Source organism: Coregonus lavaretus, assembly GCF_964263955.1.
Source record: "Coregonus lavaretus genome assembly, chromosome: 11".
NCBI classification, from domain to species: Eukaryota; Metazoa; Chordata; class Actinopteri; order Salmoniformes; family Salmonidae; genus Coregonus; species Coregonus lavaretus.
Window position 1 is genome coordinate 44,088,741 of NC_139998.1, and position 19,017 is coordinate 44,107,757.

The 19,017-nt window shown below is 46.0% G+C and overlaps 1 protein-coding gene across 2 annotated transcripts in view; it reads right to left on the reverse strand.

Annotated features, from left to right (window-relative positions):
• LOC311136949 (epidermal growth factor receptor substrate 15-like 1) overlaps positions 1-19,017 on the reverse strand; it is a 40,633-nt gene that overhangs the window by 5,213 nt on the left and 16,403 nt on the right. The window contains exons 13-23 of one of the 2 annotated variants that reach the window (XM_084171279.1): positions 17,854-17,926; positions 17,480-17,641; positions 17,055-17,252; positions 15,550-15,714; positions 13,478-13,613; positions 11,699-11,755; positions 8,931-9,088; positions 8,216-8,288; positions 5,308-5,468; positions 4,978-5,071; positions 1,606-1,814 (exon numbers count right to left, since the gene is read on the reverse strand). In XM_084171279.1, coding sequence (XP_084027405.1) covers positions 1,606-1,814; positions 4,978-5,071; positions 5,308-5,468; positions 8,216-8,288; positions 8,931-9,088; positions 11,699-11,755; positions 13,478-13,613; positions 15,550-15,714; positions 17,055-17,252; positions 17,480-17,641; positions 17,854-17,926 — 1,486 coding nt within the window. The remainder of the gene's footprint in view (positions 1-1,605; positions 1,815-4,977; positions 5,072-5,307; positions 5,469-8,215; positions 8,289-8,930; positions 9,089-11,698; positions 11,756-13,477; positions 13,614-15,549; positions 15,715-17,054; positions 17,253-17,479; positions 17,642-17,853; positions 17,927-19,017) is intronic. The other variant, XM_084171278.1, reaches the window with a different exon arrangement.

Consider the following 19,017-nt stretch of genomic DNA (forward strand, 5'->3'; position numbering starts at 1 on the left):
AACATCAGTGCCTGACCTCACTAATGCTCTTGTGGCTGAATGGAAGAAAGTCCCCGCAGCGATGTTCCAATATCTAGTGGAAAGCCTTCCCAGAAGAGTGGAGGCTGTTATAGTAGCAAAGGGGGGACCAACTCCATGTTAATGCCCATGATTTTGGAATGAGATGTTCGACGAGCACACTTTTGGTCATGTAGTGGCCAGAATCAAATAGGCTTTGCAAAAATAACATGGTCACTGTGGCGATTTTCGGCATTTATTTAAATCCCATCAGGTAGCCTGATTTCAGATGTGTTCATGGAAACAGCACTATTAGGGAAATGGTTCTTCTTGCAAAGCATGTAAACATTTTAAACAAAGTATTATATTAATCTGACTATCCACAATAATCACATTATTGTGTGCATGTAACCGTACTCACTGTGTGAGACACCCATTATTTGGTTTAGACAGACAGCCCAGGTCATAGCACCACACTGGCTGGATTATTCAACACTGATTTTAAAGCACCACACTGGCTGGATTATTCAACACTGATTTTAAAGCACCACACTGGCTGGATTATTCAACACTGATTTTAAAGCACCCACTGGCTGGTTGAATAATAATTCACACTCTGCCAGAATCTACTTATTGGACTGCCAGAGATGATTGCCAGAGATATAATACTTTTCAATTGTGCTTGTTTTAGCCCTCAAATTCAACTCTGGACCACAAAGCCAGTTCAACTGCGTTTGTTTCATTGTTCCCATCTAATCAGGGTGTATTTAATTATCAGGTAGAACAGAAAACCAGCAGGCTCTGGACCTCGTAGGGCAAGAGTTGAATACCCCTGCTCTATAGCATTTTAACCAGCAGCAAACCACAAGGCAAAATATAATTGTATTTATTTAAATGTTCCAATCGCAGTGCACACATCAAACCACAAAAACGGCTGACACCCTTGCCTGCACGAGTACTGGGGATCACTTCTGCAATGCAGCTCTGTGCTTTACTGCACAACATCAAATGCATTGTAGGTGGTGTGTAACCAACTACAACGCATGGGTTGAGAAAAATCCCCCCCAAAATCAGAACACAGTATAGACAAGTGAGAGCCTTATGTGGAACATTAGACAGGCTTACACTCAACAGGAAACAGCTAGATGGCAACAATGTGTTCAGTGTCATCCTTAGATATGAGGTATCAAATGTATTGGTCACATACACATGGTTAGCAGATGTTATTGCTAGTGTAGCGAAATGCTTGTGGGTTGGAACACACGCTTAAAGTGATTATCAGATTATCAGTGATCATGAACAGTAGTTATTACTAATGCCAAAGGTCTGAACAGTTAGCCTGTTACTTGGTGGTTAATATGCCATGGGTCTGAGTGGGCAGATGCCTGGTTCTGGTCTTAGGTTATTGACAAACAGAGACGTCTGCACAGTGAAGGGAGGCCAGGATGAGATGCAGCAGAAAGGTCTAGATAGACAGGCTGAGCCTTGTCGTCTGCTCTGCTCTAGATCCTTCAGTTAAACGTTGTGGGAGCTAGAAGCAGCGAGGTAGTGACTAGGTATATATAGACTGGTCTGGACAGAGAGAGAGTATCACTGAGCTCAACTTACAGAACTGAAGTCTGCAAAACCCAAGGAAGAGTCTTTAGAGGCTTTACTTGAGGCAGAAGGAGCAAAAGGGTCTTTGCCACTAAAGGGGTCTCCGACCACCTTTTTACTCTGAAAGGGGTCGATGGCATCACTGCCGAACGGCTGGAAGGGGTCGCAGGGCTTGGCCAAGTCGCCCGCTCCTCCAGGCATGTTGACGGGAGTGCTTTTACCTGAGGACATTGAGACAGTAAGGACACAGTCATTTCCCCAACAAAATAGACCACAACAGATATGGTGTACTCCCATGTGAACTATAAATGTTACACTGATGTCTCAAAGATGAAATATGTGGTTACGGGGACAACTTCAGGTATTAGGTGATGGTTTGATAACTTTTACCACAGAAATGTGACGTTTTTCCTTATCAATGTCTGCACCAAAACCACACGCAGCTCAACTTAAACAAAATAGAGAGAGCAGACAAACAATGCCCCCCCACCATCGCATACACACAAAATTGTACTGAAACAATATGCCAGCATGGAATGAATTAAACACATTAAATTAGATGGGCCATGCAGTATATTGCATAAACCCAGTATCAAAATAAATGGCGATATCCAATTGGTAGTTACAGTCTTGTCCTATCGCTGCAACTCCCGTACGGACTCGGGAGAGGCAAAGGTCGAGAGCCATGTGTCATCTGAAACACGACCCTGCCAAGCTGCACTGCTTCTTGACACACTGCTCGCTTAACCCGGAAGCCAGCCGCACCAATGTGTCAGAAGAAACACCGTACAACTGGCGTCCGTGTCAGCGTGCATTCCCCCGGCCCGCCACAGGAGTCACTAGCGCACGATGGACATCCCGGCAAGCCAAACCCTCCCCTAACCCGGACGACGCTGGGCCAATTGTGCGGCGTCTCATGGGTCTCCTGGTCGCGGTCGTTTGGGGATCGAATCCGGGTCTGTAGTGACGCCTCAAGCACTGTGATGCAGTGCCTTAGACCGCAGCGCCACTCGGGAGACCCGCAATTTCCTATTTTATGCTGGGTTTTATGGCGAGCAGATGCGTAGAGTTTCTGCCCACATAACCAACTGAGGATTCAGTTCACAAGTTCATCAGATCGCTCCTCGGTGGGTGATGCCATGCCAAGGCCCTAGGGACAGCAGTGTTTTCTGACTACACTTAGAAAAAAAGGTTCCAAAAGGGTTATTTGGCTGTCCCCATAGGAGAACCCTTTTTGGTTCCAGGTAGAACCCTTTTGGGTTTCATGTAGAACCCTTTGTGGAAAGGGTTTTACATGGAACCCAAAAGAGCTCTCCCTGGAACCAAAAGGGTTCTTCAAAGGGTTCTCCTACGGGAAAAGCGTAATAACTTTTTTAGGTTCACCTTTTTTTTCTAAGAGTGTAGAGACCAGAGTTATTCCTGGTAATGTCAGGAAAAACTCCTGGCCTTATTTATGCCAACGTATTGTATCCTCATATCTTTATATCCACATATAAATATATCAATCATTTCACAAAGAACTGAAACTACTCTAAAATAGGTTCAAGTTAACATGGTAGTGATGTTTCTAAGCTGTTTCTCTGTAGGCCACCCTCGGCTGGCACAGTCAGTGGGCCGTGGGAACATAGTGCTGGTTGTTGTTGCTTCTGAAGGTGTTGACCACATTGTCAATCAAACTATTATTTATACCCGGCTTGCCAAGGTTAGCAGTTCACAGCCCGACTGAACAGCCAGGCAATACGTTTCTCTCTTTCAGGAAATGGAACATAGTCTTTCCCACATACAGTCAGCTCCACCCTGCTCCAAAATACCAGCACATCATCAGTGCCACCTATCAATGTCATGCACAAGGCACACCTCAGAACCCCACAAACAAAGGTTCTGACATGATTCTCATGACATAAATCATATGTCCTATTTATGACCGACTGACTGTATCTCGTACAAATCTAAAGTATCGCTATGTAATACATTCAGAAGTATTGCCATGTAATGACTTCAGAAACCACCTAGAAACATTAAGATATCTGCATCAAACTATGACTCTGTCAGTGACCTTTCACTTATCTACTGTATGTTGCAAATTCTTCTCTACCCATATCATATATTTTCCATGGTTCTATAAAACCAGGTGTGAAATATGTTTATTGGCCAGGGCACAGAGTGTGACCAGAGTCGGGTAAGAGGTCGCCAGAGAAGCCACACTGCTCACCCGAGTGTGCACACACATGCCTGCACCCACACACACACACGCACAGTGGAAACAGAGGAAGTGGGGAAGGGTGGGGTTGAGAACATCGGGCGATCTGGTGTCACCATGGCCAACCACAGATCATCTGTGTTCTTACTCATCATCTCCTGTGAGACCTGATGCTCTGTGTTCTCCCTGCAGCTTGGCATCTAACACTAATGTCAAGCAAGGATTCTAAAGATAGATGTTTAGCTACAATTTTTATTTATGTTATGCATGTAATTCAGCACACAAACCACTAACATGCATCAAAGTTGCAACTACTTTGTAATAATGTATACCTAGGCTATATTGCAATTACATTGCATATTGAATACATGGTTTTACCATAAAGTGGGACCGCTTTAATAATAGTAGGTGGTGAAATCATGAAAATCATGAAAGCGACAGTGGTTTGGCAGAGATGATGAACTCTTCTTCTCTGTTTTCATGAAGTGTCTTTCTTGTTTCTGAGCTGCAGTGAGCATCGCTGTTTGATCTATGACTACTGACTAGCATACTCTACTCATGTGGAGGTAAGAGAGGAGGCGACACCAGCAGAGTTTAAGCTTTAAAGACTACCCACTGGGCACAGACGTCAATTCAACGTCTATTCCACGTTGGTTCGGCGTAATTTTGTTGAAATGACGTGGAAACGACGTTGAATCAACCAGCGTGTGCGCAGTGGGTATGCAGATCCCTTATAACTCCTTCTAGTCAACTACGTTCTAACAGTCAGAAGATATGTGATGATGAGCCATGCCAGTCATCCTCACAACCTTATTCTGTGTATGTCACTAGAAGATCTAAACAAAAGAGGGGAACACTTGCAGTGAAATGACAAAGGGAAATACTAAATCATCACAATTCTATAAGTTGACCTATATTGCAAAGTGTACTGTTAATCAAGGTACAAGGTGTTAAGTAGTATTATTCATAGTGAAACCTAGAAGGTAGGCATTACCCGTCCTTGGTTAACCCGCTACCTCCCCCTCCTCTCTAGTTAATTTTTTCTCTCTCCCTTTCCCTCTCTCTGTTTAGCATTCTCTATCTGCCCCTTTGTCTCTCTCTCTCTCCTACACCTCCACTCCATCTCTATTCTCTCACTTATTTCCTCCCTCTATTTCTCCCTGTTTCCCTTCAGCCTCACTCACCACTGGGAGGTTTGGGTCTGGGGGGAACACCCATCTTGGGCGGCAGAGCTGGGCCGTCCTGCTTCCTACTGAAGGGGTCCTCCACAAACCCCGACTGGAGGGAGGGAGGGAGAATATATGAGTCTTCAGATGCCAAAGCTGAAGCTAATAGCAGTCACTTCACAACTGTCCATAAGTTCCAAATCATATTAAGACTGATGTGCAGTGGTGTTAAATCAGGAAGTTAGAAAAACTACCCAAACGGTTCATTGTGCACCTCTGGATAGGAATTGTGCAGTCTACTGAATAAATAAATGCAATGTAAAAGTTCATAGTCTTTAGTAGATGTACCTGCTGGTATTCTGGGAAACCTCCTCTTCCTTTCATTGGGTCTCTGACCTTTGACATTTGGCTGAAGTCTGCAAACCCACTGTTACTGATACTGCCAAATGAGCTGTTACTGCCTCCAAAAGCAGTGCTGCTTCCAAAGGGGTCCAGAGTGCCAAAGAGATCTGAGCAAATATCAACATGAGACGTTTAAGAAAAGTTAGTCCAGGGTTTAGGTTACACAGCACAAATACACAAATATTCAAAGTATTCGAAAGGGTGCTCTATGAAACATAATCAAAAGGGAATCATGGCGTTCTCCCAGAAGCTTGGCTGGTGCGTAAAACCATGGCGCTCTCCCAGAAGCTTGGCTGGTGCGTAAAACCATGGCGTTCTCCCAGAAGCTTGGCTGGTGTGTAAAACCATGGCGCTCTCCCAGAAGCTTGGCTGGGGGGCGTAAAACCATGGCGCTCTCCCAGAAGCTTGGCTGGTGCATAAAACCATGGCGCTCTCCCAGAAGCTTGGCTGGTGCGTAAAACCATGGCGCTCTCCCAGAAGCTTGGCTGGTGCGTAAAACCATGGCGCTCTCCCAGAAGCTTGGCTAGTGCGTAAAACCATGGCGCTCTCCCAGAAGCTTGGTTGGTGCGTAAAACCATGGCGCTCTCCCAGAAGATTGGCTAGTGCGTAAAACCATGGCGCTCTCCCAGAAGCTTGGCTGGTGCGTAAAACCATGGCGCTCTCCCAGAAGCTTGGCTGGTGCGTAAAACCATGGCGCTCTCCCAGAAGCTTGGCTGGTGCGTAAAACCAATAGCGCTCTCCCAGAAGCTTGGCTGGTGCGTAAAACCATGGCGCTCTCCCAGAAGCTTGGCTAGTGCGTAAAACCATGGCGCTCTCCCAGAAACTTGGCTGGTGCGTAAAACCATGGCGCTCTCCCAGAAGCTTGGCTAGTGCGTAAAACCATGGCGCTCTCCCAGAAACTTGGCTGATGCGTAAAACCAATAGCGCTCTCCCAGAAGCTTGGCTGGTGCGTAAAACCATGGCGCTCTCCCAGAAGCTTGGCTGGTGCGTAAAACCATGGCGCTCTCCCAGAAGCTTGGCTGGTGCGTAAAACCATGGCGCTCTCCCAGAAGCTTGGCTGGTGCGTAAAACCATGGCGCTCTCCCAGAAGCTTGGCTGGTGGTAAAACCATGGCGCTCTCCCAGAAGCTTGGCTGGTGTGTAAAACCATGGCGCTCTCCCAGAAGCTTGGCTGGTGCGTAAAACCAATAGCGCTCTCCCAGAAGCTTGGCTGGTGCGTAAAACCATGACGCTCTCCCAGAAGCTTGGCTAGTGCGTAAAACCATGGCGCTCTCCCAGAAGCTTGGCTGGTGCGTAAAACCATGGCGCTCTCCCATAAGCTTGGCTAGTGCGTAAAACCATGGCGCTCTCCCAGAAGCTTGGCTGGTGCGTAAAACCATGGCGCTCTCCCAGAAGCTTGGCTGGTGCGTAAAACCATGGCGCTCTCCCAGAAGCTTGGCTGGTGCGTAAAACCATGGCGCTCTCCCAGAAGCTTGGCTGGTGCATAAAACCATGGCGCTCTCCCAGAAGCTTGGCTGGTGCGTAAAACCAATAGCGCTCTCCCAGAAGCTTGGCTGGTGCGTAAAACCAATAGCGCTCTCCCAGAAGCTTGGCTGGTGCGTAAAACCATGGCGCTCTCCCAGAAGCTTGGCTAGTGCGTAAACCCCGCAAATTCAGACAAACAAAAATGTGTATTGGGTCCGCCCTCAAAAAGATGTTGCATAAAGCTTCCTTCATTATTCAATTTTTTGAAACAAGACTGATATGGTTTGTGCTTCCAGAGTCATTGCTCAACGGTTGGCACACTGTTGCATCAATGTTTCACTGTTTCACCCCTGAGTGTGTAGAAACCCTGTGTAGTTTCAGTCAAGAGAGACAAAATGAGCTGGCGAAAAGATTTGACTATCAAGTATCCAACGTGACACCTTTTCTCTTGGCGCATAAGTTCAATAGGCAAACTAACATGAAAACCTGACCCTACAAATATCCAACTGCCACAGCCTGCCCTGTGCTCTAGCACGGCGATGTTATTGCAGTACTGCATGGTGTAATGTGTTTATATGGACTACAGCAATTTCCTAGGGAAAATAAAAAGAGGACTTTCTTTGCACAACCCCAGAGAAAAGAAGGGTTGATTGAGAATGGGACCTACACACTTACACAGTTACAGATGGCCCTGTCCAAGGTCTCTCTAGGGCTATTTCAGATGCCATGAGCTATCCTCTGGGACCAAGCCACAATGCATCTCTTGTTTTCACAGGGACTGTTTCAAGAGCTTTAAGTGGTTCATGTGCTGCTAAGAATGGGAACCTTAGGAAAATATCACATCAAACAAGAACCTCAACTGTTTCCCTCTCTTAAAACCATTAGGGTCAAAATGTTACCCATCTTATTCATACAAATTCTATTTGAGGTATTGTGCTATTTTACTCTGATATTTGTTAACCACCAGCACCCAAACACAGACTGAGACCTACCCTGTGTTTAAAAACGTGAAGGGAAAAAAAGGGTTGGAGGGTTTAAACGCATGTCAAAGATGGGAACTATTTTCATAGCTTCTTGTCAACTGCACTGCGGGTTAAGACAGCTCACTACCCCAAAGGCCTATATGCTTATACACAGACAGCAGTAGGCTGGGCCAAAAAGGTGTGAAAAGCATTGTGTAACTCACCGGAAAATGAATCACCTTTATTCACCAAATACATTTGCATGTACAGGAATTTGACTTTACACATCACTGGTGTATATCTCTCTCTCTCTGAATACAGAAAGCAGACTTATACATGCCAGAGAAAGAGGTGGAGAGAGAGGTAGCCTAAAGACGACTTGGGGTGATAAGAAATAGGAGAATAGGAGAAAGATATTTGAGCATGTACCTGGTCCTGGGCCTCTGCTGGGTTTTGGGCTAATGGATATGAAAGGGTCTGCGCTGCTTGTAAAATTACTAGTCTGCAAGAACAAGCATAAAGAAACAGTTACATACATACACTGAGTATACCAAACATTAGGAAGCTATGATCCCTTATTTATAGTATTTTGTTAAATCCACTTCAATCCTTGTAGATGAAGGGGAGGAGACAGGTTAAAGAAGGATTTTTAAGACTTGAGACAATTGAGACATGGATTGTGAATGTGTGCCATTTACAGGGTGAATGGGCAAGACAAAATATGTAAGTGCCTTTGAACGGGGTATGTTAGTAGGTGCCAGGCGCACCAGTTTGTGTCAAGAACTGCAACGCTGCTGGGTTTTTCACGCTCAACCGTTTCCCGTGTGTATCAAGAATGGTCCACCACCCAAAGGACATCTAGCCAACTAAACACAACTGTGGGAAGCATTGGAGTCAATGGAACGCTTTCGCCACCTTGTAGAGTCCATACCCCGACGAATTGAGGCTGTTCTGAAGGCAAAGGGGGGGTGCAATTCAATATTAGGAAGGTGTCCTTAATGTTTTGTACACTCAGTGTATGTCATGGAAAGAGCAGGTGTCCTTAATGTTTTGTATACTCAGTTTATACACCCACATATAAACTGAATTGAAAATACAAATATATTCAATGTGGTTAGAAGGTACCATGATGGCTTCTCTGTACCTTGGTGGGGAGGGTGGCACTTTTACTGAAGGGGTCAGGGGTGCTGAAGGGGTCTGCCTTGATGGTGGTCTTCTTGAAGAAGTCTTCCGACGAGGCCTTGAAGGGGTCCGTCTCTTTGAAGGGGTCCCCCCCAAAGGGGTCTGGGTGGAGAGAAAGATCTAGGAGAGCAGACTGTAGATCAGACATGACCTTTCCTTCACACAGGCCAGTCTGACTGGGCTGTATACTTCACATAGAGACGCTATATGAATTAGGTTTACTCTGTAGTCTGTAGCATCCGGACCATAAGTCATATAGTAGTGGAGATAATGTATGTCTAATTTGGTTAACCTCTTCAGTAAGACTCATTTAACCCAGTTGAGGCACTATGTTCAACGTTATTTCCCGTTTCCCCTTATGAAAGTTCTATGCATTTTGTTTTAATCAGTTCAAATTGATGTGTGTTCAACTCTCATTGACTTTACTATAGTCAACATTGAGAACGTAGGCATTCTCCATTACGCAAGACAAACACAACAAGTGTCTACAGACATTTGGCAATCACCATTAAGATAACATTCAATATACAGCAAATATTTTATTTGGAATGTATCTTATAATTACAGTTAGGCTTATTGCCTTAGGAGTAAGCGAGGTGTGTGCTGCAATGAAAACATCAGTGCTTTTTTTTGCCTCATCATGAAGATAAGGTAACAGAAAGTCCCCAATATTACAAAGAGAGAAGTGTGGCGGTGAAGGCCTGTTTTTCACAGTTCCATAGTGTCATTAACCTCCACGGGATCGGTGTCCCGTACACGGGACGGTTGAGCTAACGTGCGCCAATGTGATTAGCATGACTGTTGTAAATAACAGCAAACTTTCCAGGACATAGACATGTCTTATATGGGCAGAAAGCTTAAATTCTTGTTAATCTAACTACACTGTCCAAGTTACAGTAGCTATTACAGTGAAAAAACACCATGCTATTGTTTGAGGAGAGTGCACAACAACAAAAAATGTATCACGGCAACTGGTTTGATACATTCACCTCTGAAGGTAAATAATGTAATTCAGTAATCTTTCTCTGATTTGTCATCCTAAGGGTCCCAGAGATAAAATGTAGCATAGTTTTGTTTGATAAAATCCATTTTTATATTCAAATGTAGGGTTCTACAGTTTGAACCCCTGCGGTCTCTGGCTCCACACCCACCCCGCCGGCCATCTAGATGTGTGAAAGTTAGTGTATAAGCTAATGACCCATCATGCATGTGCAAAGAACCATGGCGTGACCCTGGACAACACCCTGTCGTTCTCCGCTAACATCAAAGCGGAGACCCGATCCTGCAGGTTCATGCTCTACAACATTCGCAGAGTATGACCCTACCTTACACAGAAAGCGGCACAGGTCCTAATCCAGGCACTTGTCATCTCCCGTCTGGATTACTGCAACTCGCTGTTGGCTTGGCTCCCTGCCTGTGCCATTAAACCCCTACAACTTATCCAGAACGCTGCTGCCCGTCTGGTGTTCAACCTTCCCAAGTTCTCTCATGTCACCCCGCTCCTCCGCACACTCCACTGGCTTCCAGTTGAGGCTTGCATCTACTACAAGACCATTGTGCTTGCCTACGGAGCTGTGAGGGGAACGGCACCTCCTTACCTTCAGGCTCTGATCAGACCCTACACCCAAACGAGGGCACTACGTTCATCCACCTCTGGCCTGCTAGCCCCCCTACCTCTACGGAAGCACAGTTCCCGCTCAGCCCAGTCAAAGCTATTCGCTGCTCAGACACCCCAATGGTGGAACAAGCTCCCTCACGACGCCAGGGCAGCGGAGTCACTGACCACCTTCCGGAGACACTTGAAACCCTACCTCTTTAAGGAATACTTTGAATAGTATAAAAGTAATCCCAATAAAAAAGGGAAAAAAAGTGGTTGTCCCACTGGCTATCATAAATTGAATGCATTAATTTGTGGGTCGCTCTGGATAAGAGCGTCTGCTAAATGACGTAAATGTAAATGTAAATGTATGACATTCCTGGGAGTGTGTAAACTTATATTTTGTATTACCATATCATTTTTGTATGTTCTCTATAGTTATGTAGTTGGAAATGTATAAATTTACCAATTCGGCACATTTGGGCAGACTTGATACAAAATAGTCCAGTATTGCAATGCTTCACTGGATCAATCTGAAACTCTCCACACACACTGCTGCCATCTAGTGGCCAAAATCTAAATTGCGCCTAAACTGCAATATTATATTGTGGCCTTTCTCTTGCATTTCAAAGATGATAAAAAATAAATAAATAAAAAAACACGCATGTTTTTTTGTTTGTATTATGTTTTACCAGATCTAATGTGTTATATTCTCCTATATTAATTTCACATTTCCACAAACTTCAAAGTGTTTCCTTTCAAATGGTATCAAGAATATGCATATCCTTGCTTCAGGTCCTGAGCTACAGGCAGTTAGATTTGGGTATGTCATTTTAGGAGAAGATTTTAAAAAAGGGCCCGATCCTTAAGAGTTTTTATCATGACAAGAGGATGGCATTGTATGTCCATCACAGGAGGCTGCTGACGGGAGGACGGCTCATAATAATGTCTGGAACGGAGCAAATGGAATGGCATCAAACATGGAAACCATGTGTTTGATACCATTCCCCCTATTCCGCTCCAGTCATTACCACGAGCCCATCCTCCCTAATTACGGTGCCACCAACCTCCTGTGATGTCCATGTATAATTAAGCTCATGTATGGCTCTTTCGTGTTGTGAATAAATAAATACCTGCAGCGGCTGGTAGTGATGACTGCTTTGCAAAAGGGTCATTTTGGAAGGGGTCACCTATAGGAGAGGAATCAAGTGGGAGGGGGGAGACAATCAGAGGCTATGCCACAGAGAACAAAAGCTAAAATGCTGGAATGGGGATTCTAAACCCTGAGGGATCAAAAACAAATTATAGAGCACACTTAAGGCAAACAAAGGCAGAACTGCAAAAACAAAGTCTTAGACAAGCTGCAGAGGAGTCCACATTGCTTCTGGTGAAACTACCAATAATGTCAGGGAGAGGGAGGATGGGAGCGCTGTGGGAACATTTGAGTGAGGAGGAGAGGGAAAGGAAAGAGAGAGAGGGAGAGGAGATGGAGAGGAAAGAGAGATGGAGAGGAAAGAGAGAGATGGAGAGGAAAGAGAGAGATAGAGAGGAAAGAGAGAGATGGAGAGGAAAGAGAGAGATGGAGAGGAAAGAGAGAGAGGGAAAGGAAAGAGAGAGAGGGAGAGGAGATGGAGAGGAAAGAGAGAGATGGAGAGGAAAGAGAGAGAGGGAGAGGAAAGAGAGAGATGGAGAGGAAAGAGAGAGATGGAGAGGTAAGAGAGAGAGGGAGAGGAAAGAGAGAGATGGAGAGGAAAGAGAGAGATGGAGAGGAAAGAGAGAGATGGAGAGGAAAGAGAGAGATAGAGAGGAAAGAGAGAGATGGAGAGGAAAGAGAGAGATGGAGAGGAAAGAGAGAGAGGGAGAGGAAAGATGGAGAGGAAAGAGAGAGAGGGAGAGGAGATGGAGAGGAAAGAGAGAGATGGAGAGGAAAGAGAGAGGGAGAGGAGATGGAGAGGAAAGAGAGAGAGGGAGAGGAGATGGAGAGGAAAGAGAGAGATGGAAAGGAAAGAGAGAGATGGAGAGGAAAGAGAGAGATGGAGAGGAAAGAGAGAGAGGGAGAGGAGATGGAGAAGAAAGAGAGAGAGGGAGAGGAAAGAGAGAGAGGGAGAGGAGATGGAGAGGAAAGAGAGAGATAGAGAGGAAAGAGAGAGATGGAGAGGAAAGAGAGAGATGGAGAGGAAAGAGAGAGAGGGAGAGGAAAGATGGAGAGGAAAGAGAGAGAGGGAGAGGAGATGGAGAGGAAAGAGAGAGATGGAGAGGAAAGAGAGAGGGAGAGGAGATGGAGAGGAAAGAGAGAGAGGGAGAGGAGATGGAGAGGAAAGAGAGAGATGGAAAGGAAAGAGAGAGATGGAGAGGAAAGAGAGAGATGAAGAGGAAAGAGAGAGATGGAGAGGAAAGAGAGAGGGAGAGGAGATGGAGAAGAAAGAGAGAGAGGGAGAGGAAAGAGAGAGAGGGAGAGGAGATGGAGAGGAAAGAGAGAGATGGAGAGGAAAGAGAGAGAGGGAGAGGAAAGAGAGAGATGGAGAGGAAAGAGAGAGAGGGAGAGGAGATGGAGAGGAAAGAGAGAGATGGAGAGGAAAGAGAGAGAGGGAGATGAAAGAGAGAGATGGAGAGGAAAGAGAGAGGTGGAGAGGAAAGAGAGAGATGGAGAGGAAAGAGAGAGATGGAGAGGAAAGAGAGAGATGGAGAGGAAATATAGAGATGGAGAGGAAAGAGAGAGATGGAGAGGAAAGAGAGAGATGGAGAGGAAAGAGAGAGAGGGAGATGAAAGAGAGAGATGGAGAGGAAAGAGAGAGGTGGAGAGGAAAGAGAGAGATGGAGAGGAAAGACAGAGATGGAGAGGAAAGATAGAGATGGAGAGAAAAGAGAGCGAGAGAGGGAGAGGAGATTGAGAGGAAAGAGAGAATCAGCACTTTTGAAGGGGTCTGTCTTGAAGGGGTCTGTCTTGAAGGGGTCTGTCTTGAAGGGGTCTTCGGAGTGGAAGGGGTCTGTGTGCATCTCCTGAGGGACGCTATTGAACCCAGATGTCTTCACCTTGAACGGGTCCTCCTGAGAAGGGGAGAAAAACAGGGATTTGTGATGTCTGTCTGGCTCTGGAGAGCTTCGGTTTATTTACACTTAAAACGCTGCCACCATCTCCAACCATTTTCCCCTCAGACAGGCATTAAGGAGAAAACCAACGCACTTCGACTCCATTGTTTATTCAGTCGACCGCTAAGTCTCGCCGAGCTGCCACACGACAGCCATCAAATCAAATACTTCACATTTCAATAACGGCCCACTCAGGTTCAAGTGGAGGAATTTGAGTTCAACAACACTAACAGAGACCTCGGAGAGAGGAATGTGTGCCTGAAGAAAAGCCCCACTATGACTGCCTGGTTCCAGATGAGACCAGACCAGAGAGCCCCCCGAGCTTGAGTTTCACTTTAATAACGCACAGGCAATTTTCATTCTCCTGCAATTTGTCCATTCGGTGTCTGCTGCGCTCCACTGCACTCAGCTGGTCCCAATAAAATAGCCCCCGAGTCGGTAGGAAAACATTTCTGTTAGGCCCACATTCTTTAGGGTGTCGGGTTTCTCTAGAAAACCTGCCTTCACGTGCCAGACGAGCCCTAGCTATGAAAACGCTTACTTGTTATGTTTCATAAGCAGGATTTCTCCTTATTTCAATAAGAAGTCTGTGCCTATCCCAGGCAGTGTCAGAGGAAGGCCCTCAAAATTGTCAAAGACTCCAGCCACCCTAGTCATAGACTGTTCTCTCTGCTACCGCACGGCAAGCGGTACCGGAGTGCCAAGTCTAGGTCCAAAATACTTCTCAACAGCTTCTACCCCCAAGCCATAAGACTCCTGAACAGCTAATCATGGCTACCCGGACTATTTGCACTGCCCCCCCACCCCATCCGTTTACGCTGCTGCTACTCTGTTAATTATTTATGCATAGTCACTTTAACTCTACCCACATGTACATATTACTTCAACTACCTCAACTAGCCGGTGCCCCCGCACATTGACTCTGCACCGGTACCCCCCTGTATATATAGCCTCCCTACTGTTATTTTATTTTACTTCTGCTCTTTTTTTTCTCAACACTTTTTTATTTTTACTTTTTTGTTAAAAATAAATGCACTGTTGGTTAAGGGCTGTAAGTAAGCATTTCACTGTAATGTCTGCACCTGTTGTATTCGGCGCATGTGGCCAATAAAATTTGATTTGATTTGATTTGAAGTCTGACCATGATCCCTGTATTTACTCAGCCACACTTCCCAGAATTAGGACCAAGAATAAGCACTAAGTGTTCGAGCCCTTTCAAAATGCACAGGTAATAAAGCTTAAGATGGAATAATAGAGGGCTGCCAGGTAAAATAACAGCGTGCGAGAGTATTTAAGCCAAGATAATTACATTATGTGGAAAGCAAATAAGATATAACCAAACTATGGGATTAATCCACTTAAGATTCTGGAGTCGCTCGTTTGAATGGAACATTTCTGATGCTAAATGAAGGAAGTGATACCTCCTTTCTTTGCAGGTGAAGGTTTTGCACAGTCCCCTAATCGTCTCTTTTTATCTGATAAGCTCTCTGCAGCTGTTCGAAGTGGTGACACGCAGATGAATTTCACACCCAGGCCAGCAGGTTTCAATGAATCATCATATTACCATGATCTGAAAGGAACTACAACATTACACTAGGGCTGCAATCCATTGTTCAAGTCCAAATGTACCAGCTATGTTCAGTAGAGTAGAACAATATCCATTGTTGGATACTCTGCCTTTTGTAGGTTTAACCAGTTCTCCACTAGACACCAAGCATTCAACCTCAATTTACCTCTCCTATATATTACTTCTACAGGTTTGCAATGCACTTATGTGCTACTTCTTTAGGTTTACAAATAGAGCCACATGACCTGGCCAGGAAAAGAACTCTGGCCGTAGATATATGGCCCTGAATTTAACCTCCTGTCCCTATAAACAGTGTGGTCTCCTCACCATGGCTCCGAAGCCTCCATTCTCGCGGTCGGGGAATCCCTCGCTCATGTCAGCCAGGTTGGTCATGCTGCCTCTGTGGGTCCCGTTCAAGGTGCTGTTGTACTGCTCAATGCTCTTATTCATCTCCTGCTGGCTGTCCTGGATCTGAGACAGCTTACTGCGAGCCTGAAGGAACAGCACAACACAGTAGGTTAATGTAGGGTTTCATTCAACACAGAGAATGTTAGGGTTGTTAGGGTAGCAACACAGTCCTATGTGAATGCAGGGTGCTGTGGTCCATGTGCAGGGCCGGCTCTAGACTTTTGGGGGCCCTAAGAGACCACTTATGTCACTTATGCCTGGAGCCGGCCATGTCCATGTGTTTGTACATAAGGTTGTGATTACTTTTTCCATTTAATTTCAATATGTCCTTGAGAGACAAAACTAAAATCATAAAGTGGCTACAGCTGAGTGCTGGTATTCCCCTTGGCTCCTCACAGATGGTGGGCTGAGAATACAACAGGGACTATAGTGGTGTAATCTCAATATGGTTTGAATTTATTGAGAGAAGAGTGACAAATTCTGATATTAGAGTCAATATGATTTGGTCCTGATGAGTATGGATGTGCTGCTGTTTGTTCATAATGAGAGTAGATGAGAATGGATCATCTCTCACGTATCTCAATGCAATGGCAAGGACATTCCCCCACCTATAAAAGAGAACACAGCCATGTATGGCTCAGCATCCTTTCTCAGGGTGATACGAGAGATGTGAGAAGGTGATGTGAGATCTGAGGCGTGGGCTGTGGCACGTGGAAGTCATGTCAGATATGATGATCCAGATGATGCAGAAAGCGGAGGTAGAACAGTTGATGCTCTAACTGAAACTGCCACACCCAAACCTGGCAGAGGACTGAGAACCAGCTGATATCTCCAAATGAATTCAAGAGAGCACATGCACTTTAAAATATAATAACGAAATATATTGCATTTTCTCTCTAAAACAACTTCCCTAGAATTTCACTGAAAATGAAGTACGCCTTAAATGTCCAGTCTATGCTGAATTACTTTCAGAGAAATGGGAGGATAGAACTCAAGAGAGAAAGAACCAAGCACAAATTGAATCTGGTTGGTTTCGCCATTCATAACACAAAGTCTCCCCCTGGTGGTCACATTAGAAAGTGTCTTGCAACAGGTCCTCTCACATCCCAGACACATCAGCCTTGTTCACACCATAGGACAAAACAGAGCCGAGCCATGCTGAGCTGAATTGGGCTGGCCTAGTTACGCATGCACCATAGATAGCTGTGCTGGAACCATGCTGGAAAGGACAATGCGACAATAACATTTCAGAACCAGCATGGTTCGGGTTGGCCCTATTGTGTGAATCAGGTAAGGTTGTGGTCGTTGTCCTTAACGCTAACTCCAACAGGACATCACTGTTTCTAGGACCTCTGCATATCTGACTGGGAACATTCCCGTTGCTTCTCCTCTCTCACTACCAGGCCCCAGTGGTTCTCTCTCACCTGGTTGATCTCATCCTGGGTAGCTTTGAGGGACTTGATGATGGTCTCCAGCTGGAACTTGCCAGCAGTCAGGCTCTGTTCCATCTGGCTCTCCTCCAGCTGCAGCCGGTTCAGGTCTGCCTTAGCCCGGCTCAGTTCCTCCTCCTGGCTCTGCAGGTCCGTCTCCTGGGAGTGGATCTGGTTCTGCAGAGACGAGATCTGGGGTAGAGAAAGCGATTGACAGCAACAGACAAAGGGAGAGAGGGAGCGAGAGAAAGCCGACAATGTAAGCTTTGTCCATCAATCCAAGGATGTAAGGTCTGTTTATCAGATTGATAGTGAAAAGTAGCTATGGATTTGTTTCATATTGATTCCACAACTACTACCTGACCCCTGTCCAATCCCTCTCTCAACCTTCTGCCGATCTAACCCTCCATCCCTCTCACCATTTGGGACTCCTCCTTGCACTGGATCCTGACGTCGTTGAGCATGTCCTCCAGCTTGGTCTTCTGCTGGTCCATCTCCTCCAGCCGCTCCTGGGCATCCTGCTTCTGGGCCTCCAGCTCCTGCAGACAGCACGTCTCTCTGTCCAGGTCGTTCTGCATCTCCTGATGGACAGATGGGGGGAAAGAAGAGGATATTGGTTTGGGGGAAGATACATTTAAATAATTGAAATAGGGTGTTTTCGGAAAAACAGTAAATTCCAGATTTATCACAATTCTTCAATTTGGAGAACCACCATATTGCATTTAAAAAAATATTTATACATATGTGAAAACCCCTGAGTCCCCTTTTAATTAAAAATGGTATGCCTGCTCACCTGCACCTCTGAGGACTTGTGTCTGATGGCCTCCTCAGTCTCTCTGATGTCCTGCTCCAGGGTGAATTTCTCCCTGAGCGAGAGACAAACACACACAACCATCAATACACAGCACCACAGGGTAGAACCAGCCAGTCTCCCTCTCCTCCCCCTCCTCCTTCCTTCCCTCCCTCTCCTCTTTCCTTCTCTCCTCCTTCCTTCCCTCCTCCTCCTCCCTCTCCTCCCCCTCCTCCTTCCTTCCCTTCTCCTCCAATCAAAATATGACAACAAAAGAAAAAGGACAGACTGTGACAGCCAAGAGAGGGTTACCTGAGTGCATTCCAGTGTGTAAAAGCAAGATTGCTGACGCAGCATGAAGAGTATGTGGTGAAAACAAAATATTGATAAAATACACACAGTAAAGGAAGGCTGGAGAGGGGGGTGAAGTGGGATGAGGTGGGATGAGGTGGGATGAAGTGGGATGAGGTGGGATGAGGTGGGATGAAGTGGGATGAGGTGGGATGAAGTGGGATGAAGTGGGATGAGGTGGGATGAAGTGGGATGAATTGGGATGAGGTAGGATGAAGTGGGATGAGGTGGGATGAAGTGGGATGAGGTGGGATGAGGTGGGATGAGGTGGGATGAAGTGGGATGAGGTGGGATGAATTGGGATGGGGTGGGATGAAGTGGGATGAAGTGGGATGAGGTGGGATGAAGTCGGATGAGGTGGGATGAAGTGGGATGAGGTGGGATGAATTGGGATGGGGTGGGATGAAGTGGGATGAAGTGGGATGAGATGGGATGAAGTGGGATGAGGTGGAATGAAGTGGGATGAGGTGGGATGAGGTGGGATGAAGTGGGATGAGGTGGGATGAAGTGGGATAAGGTGGGATGAGGTGGGATGAGGTGGGATGAAGTGGGATGAGGTGGGATGAGGTGGGATGAAGTGGGATGAGGTGGGATGAGGTGGGATGAAGTCGGATGAGGTGGGATGAAGTGGGATGAGGTGGGATTAGGTGGGATGAAGTGGGATGGGATGAAGTGGGATGAGGTGGGATGAAGTGGGATGAGGTGGGATGAGGTGGGATGAGGTGGGATGAATTGGGATGAGGTAGAATGAAGTGGGATGAAGTGGGATGAGGTGGGATGAGGTGGGATGAGGTGGGATGAGGTGGGATGAAGTGG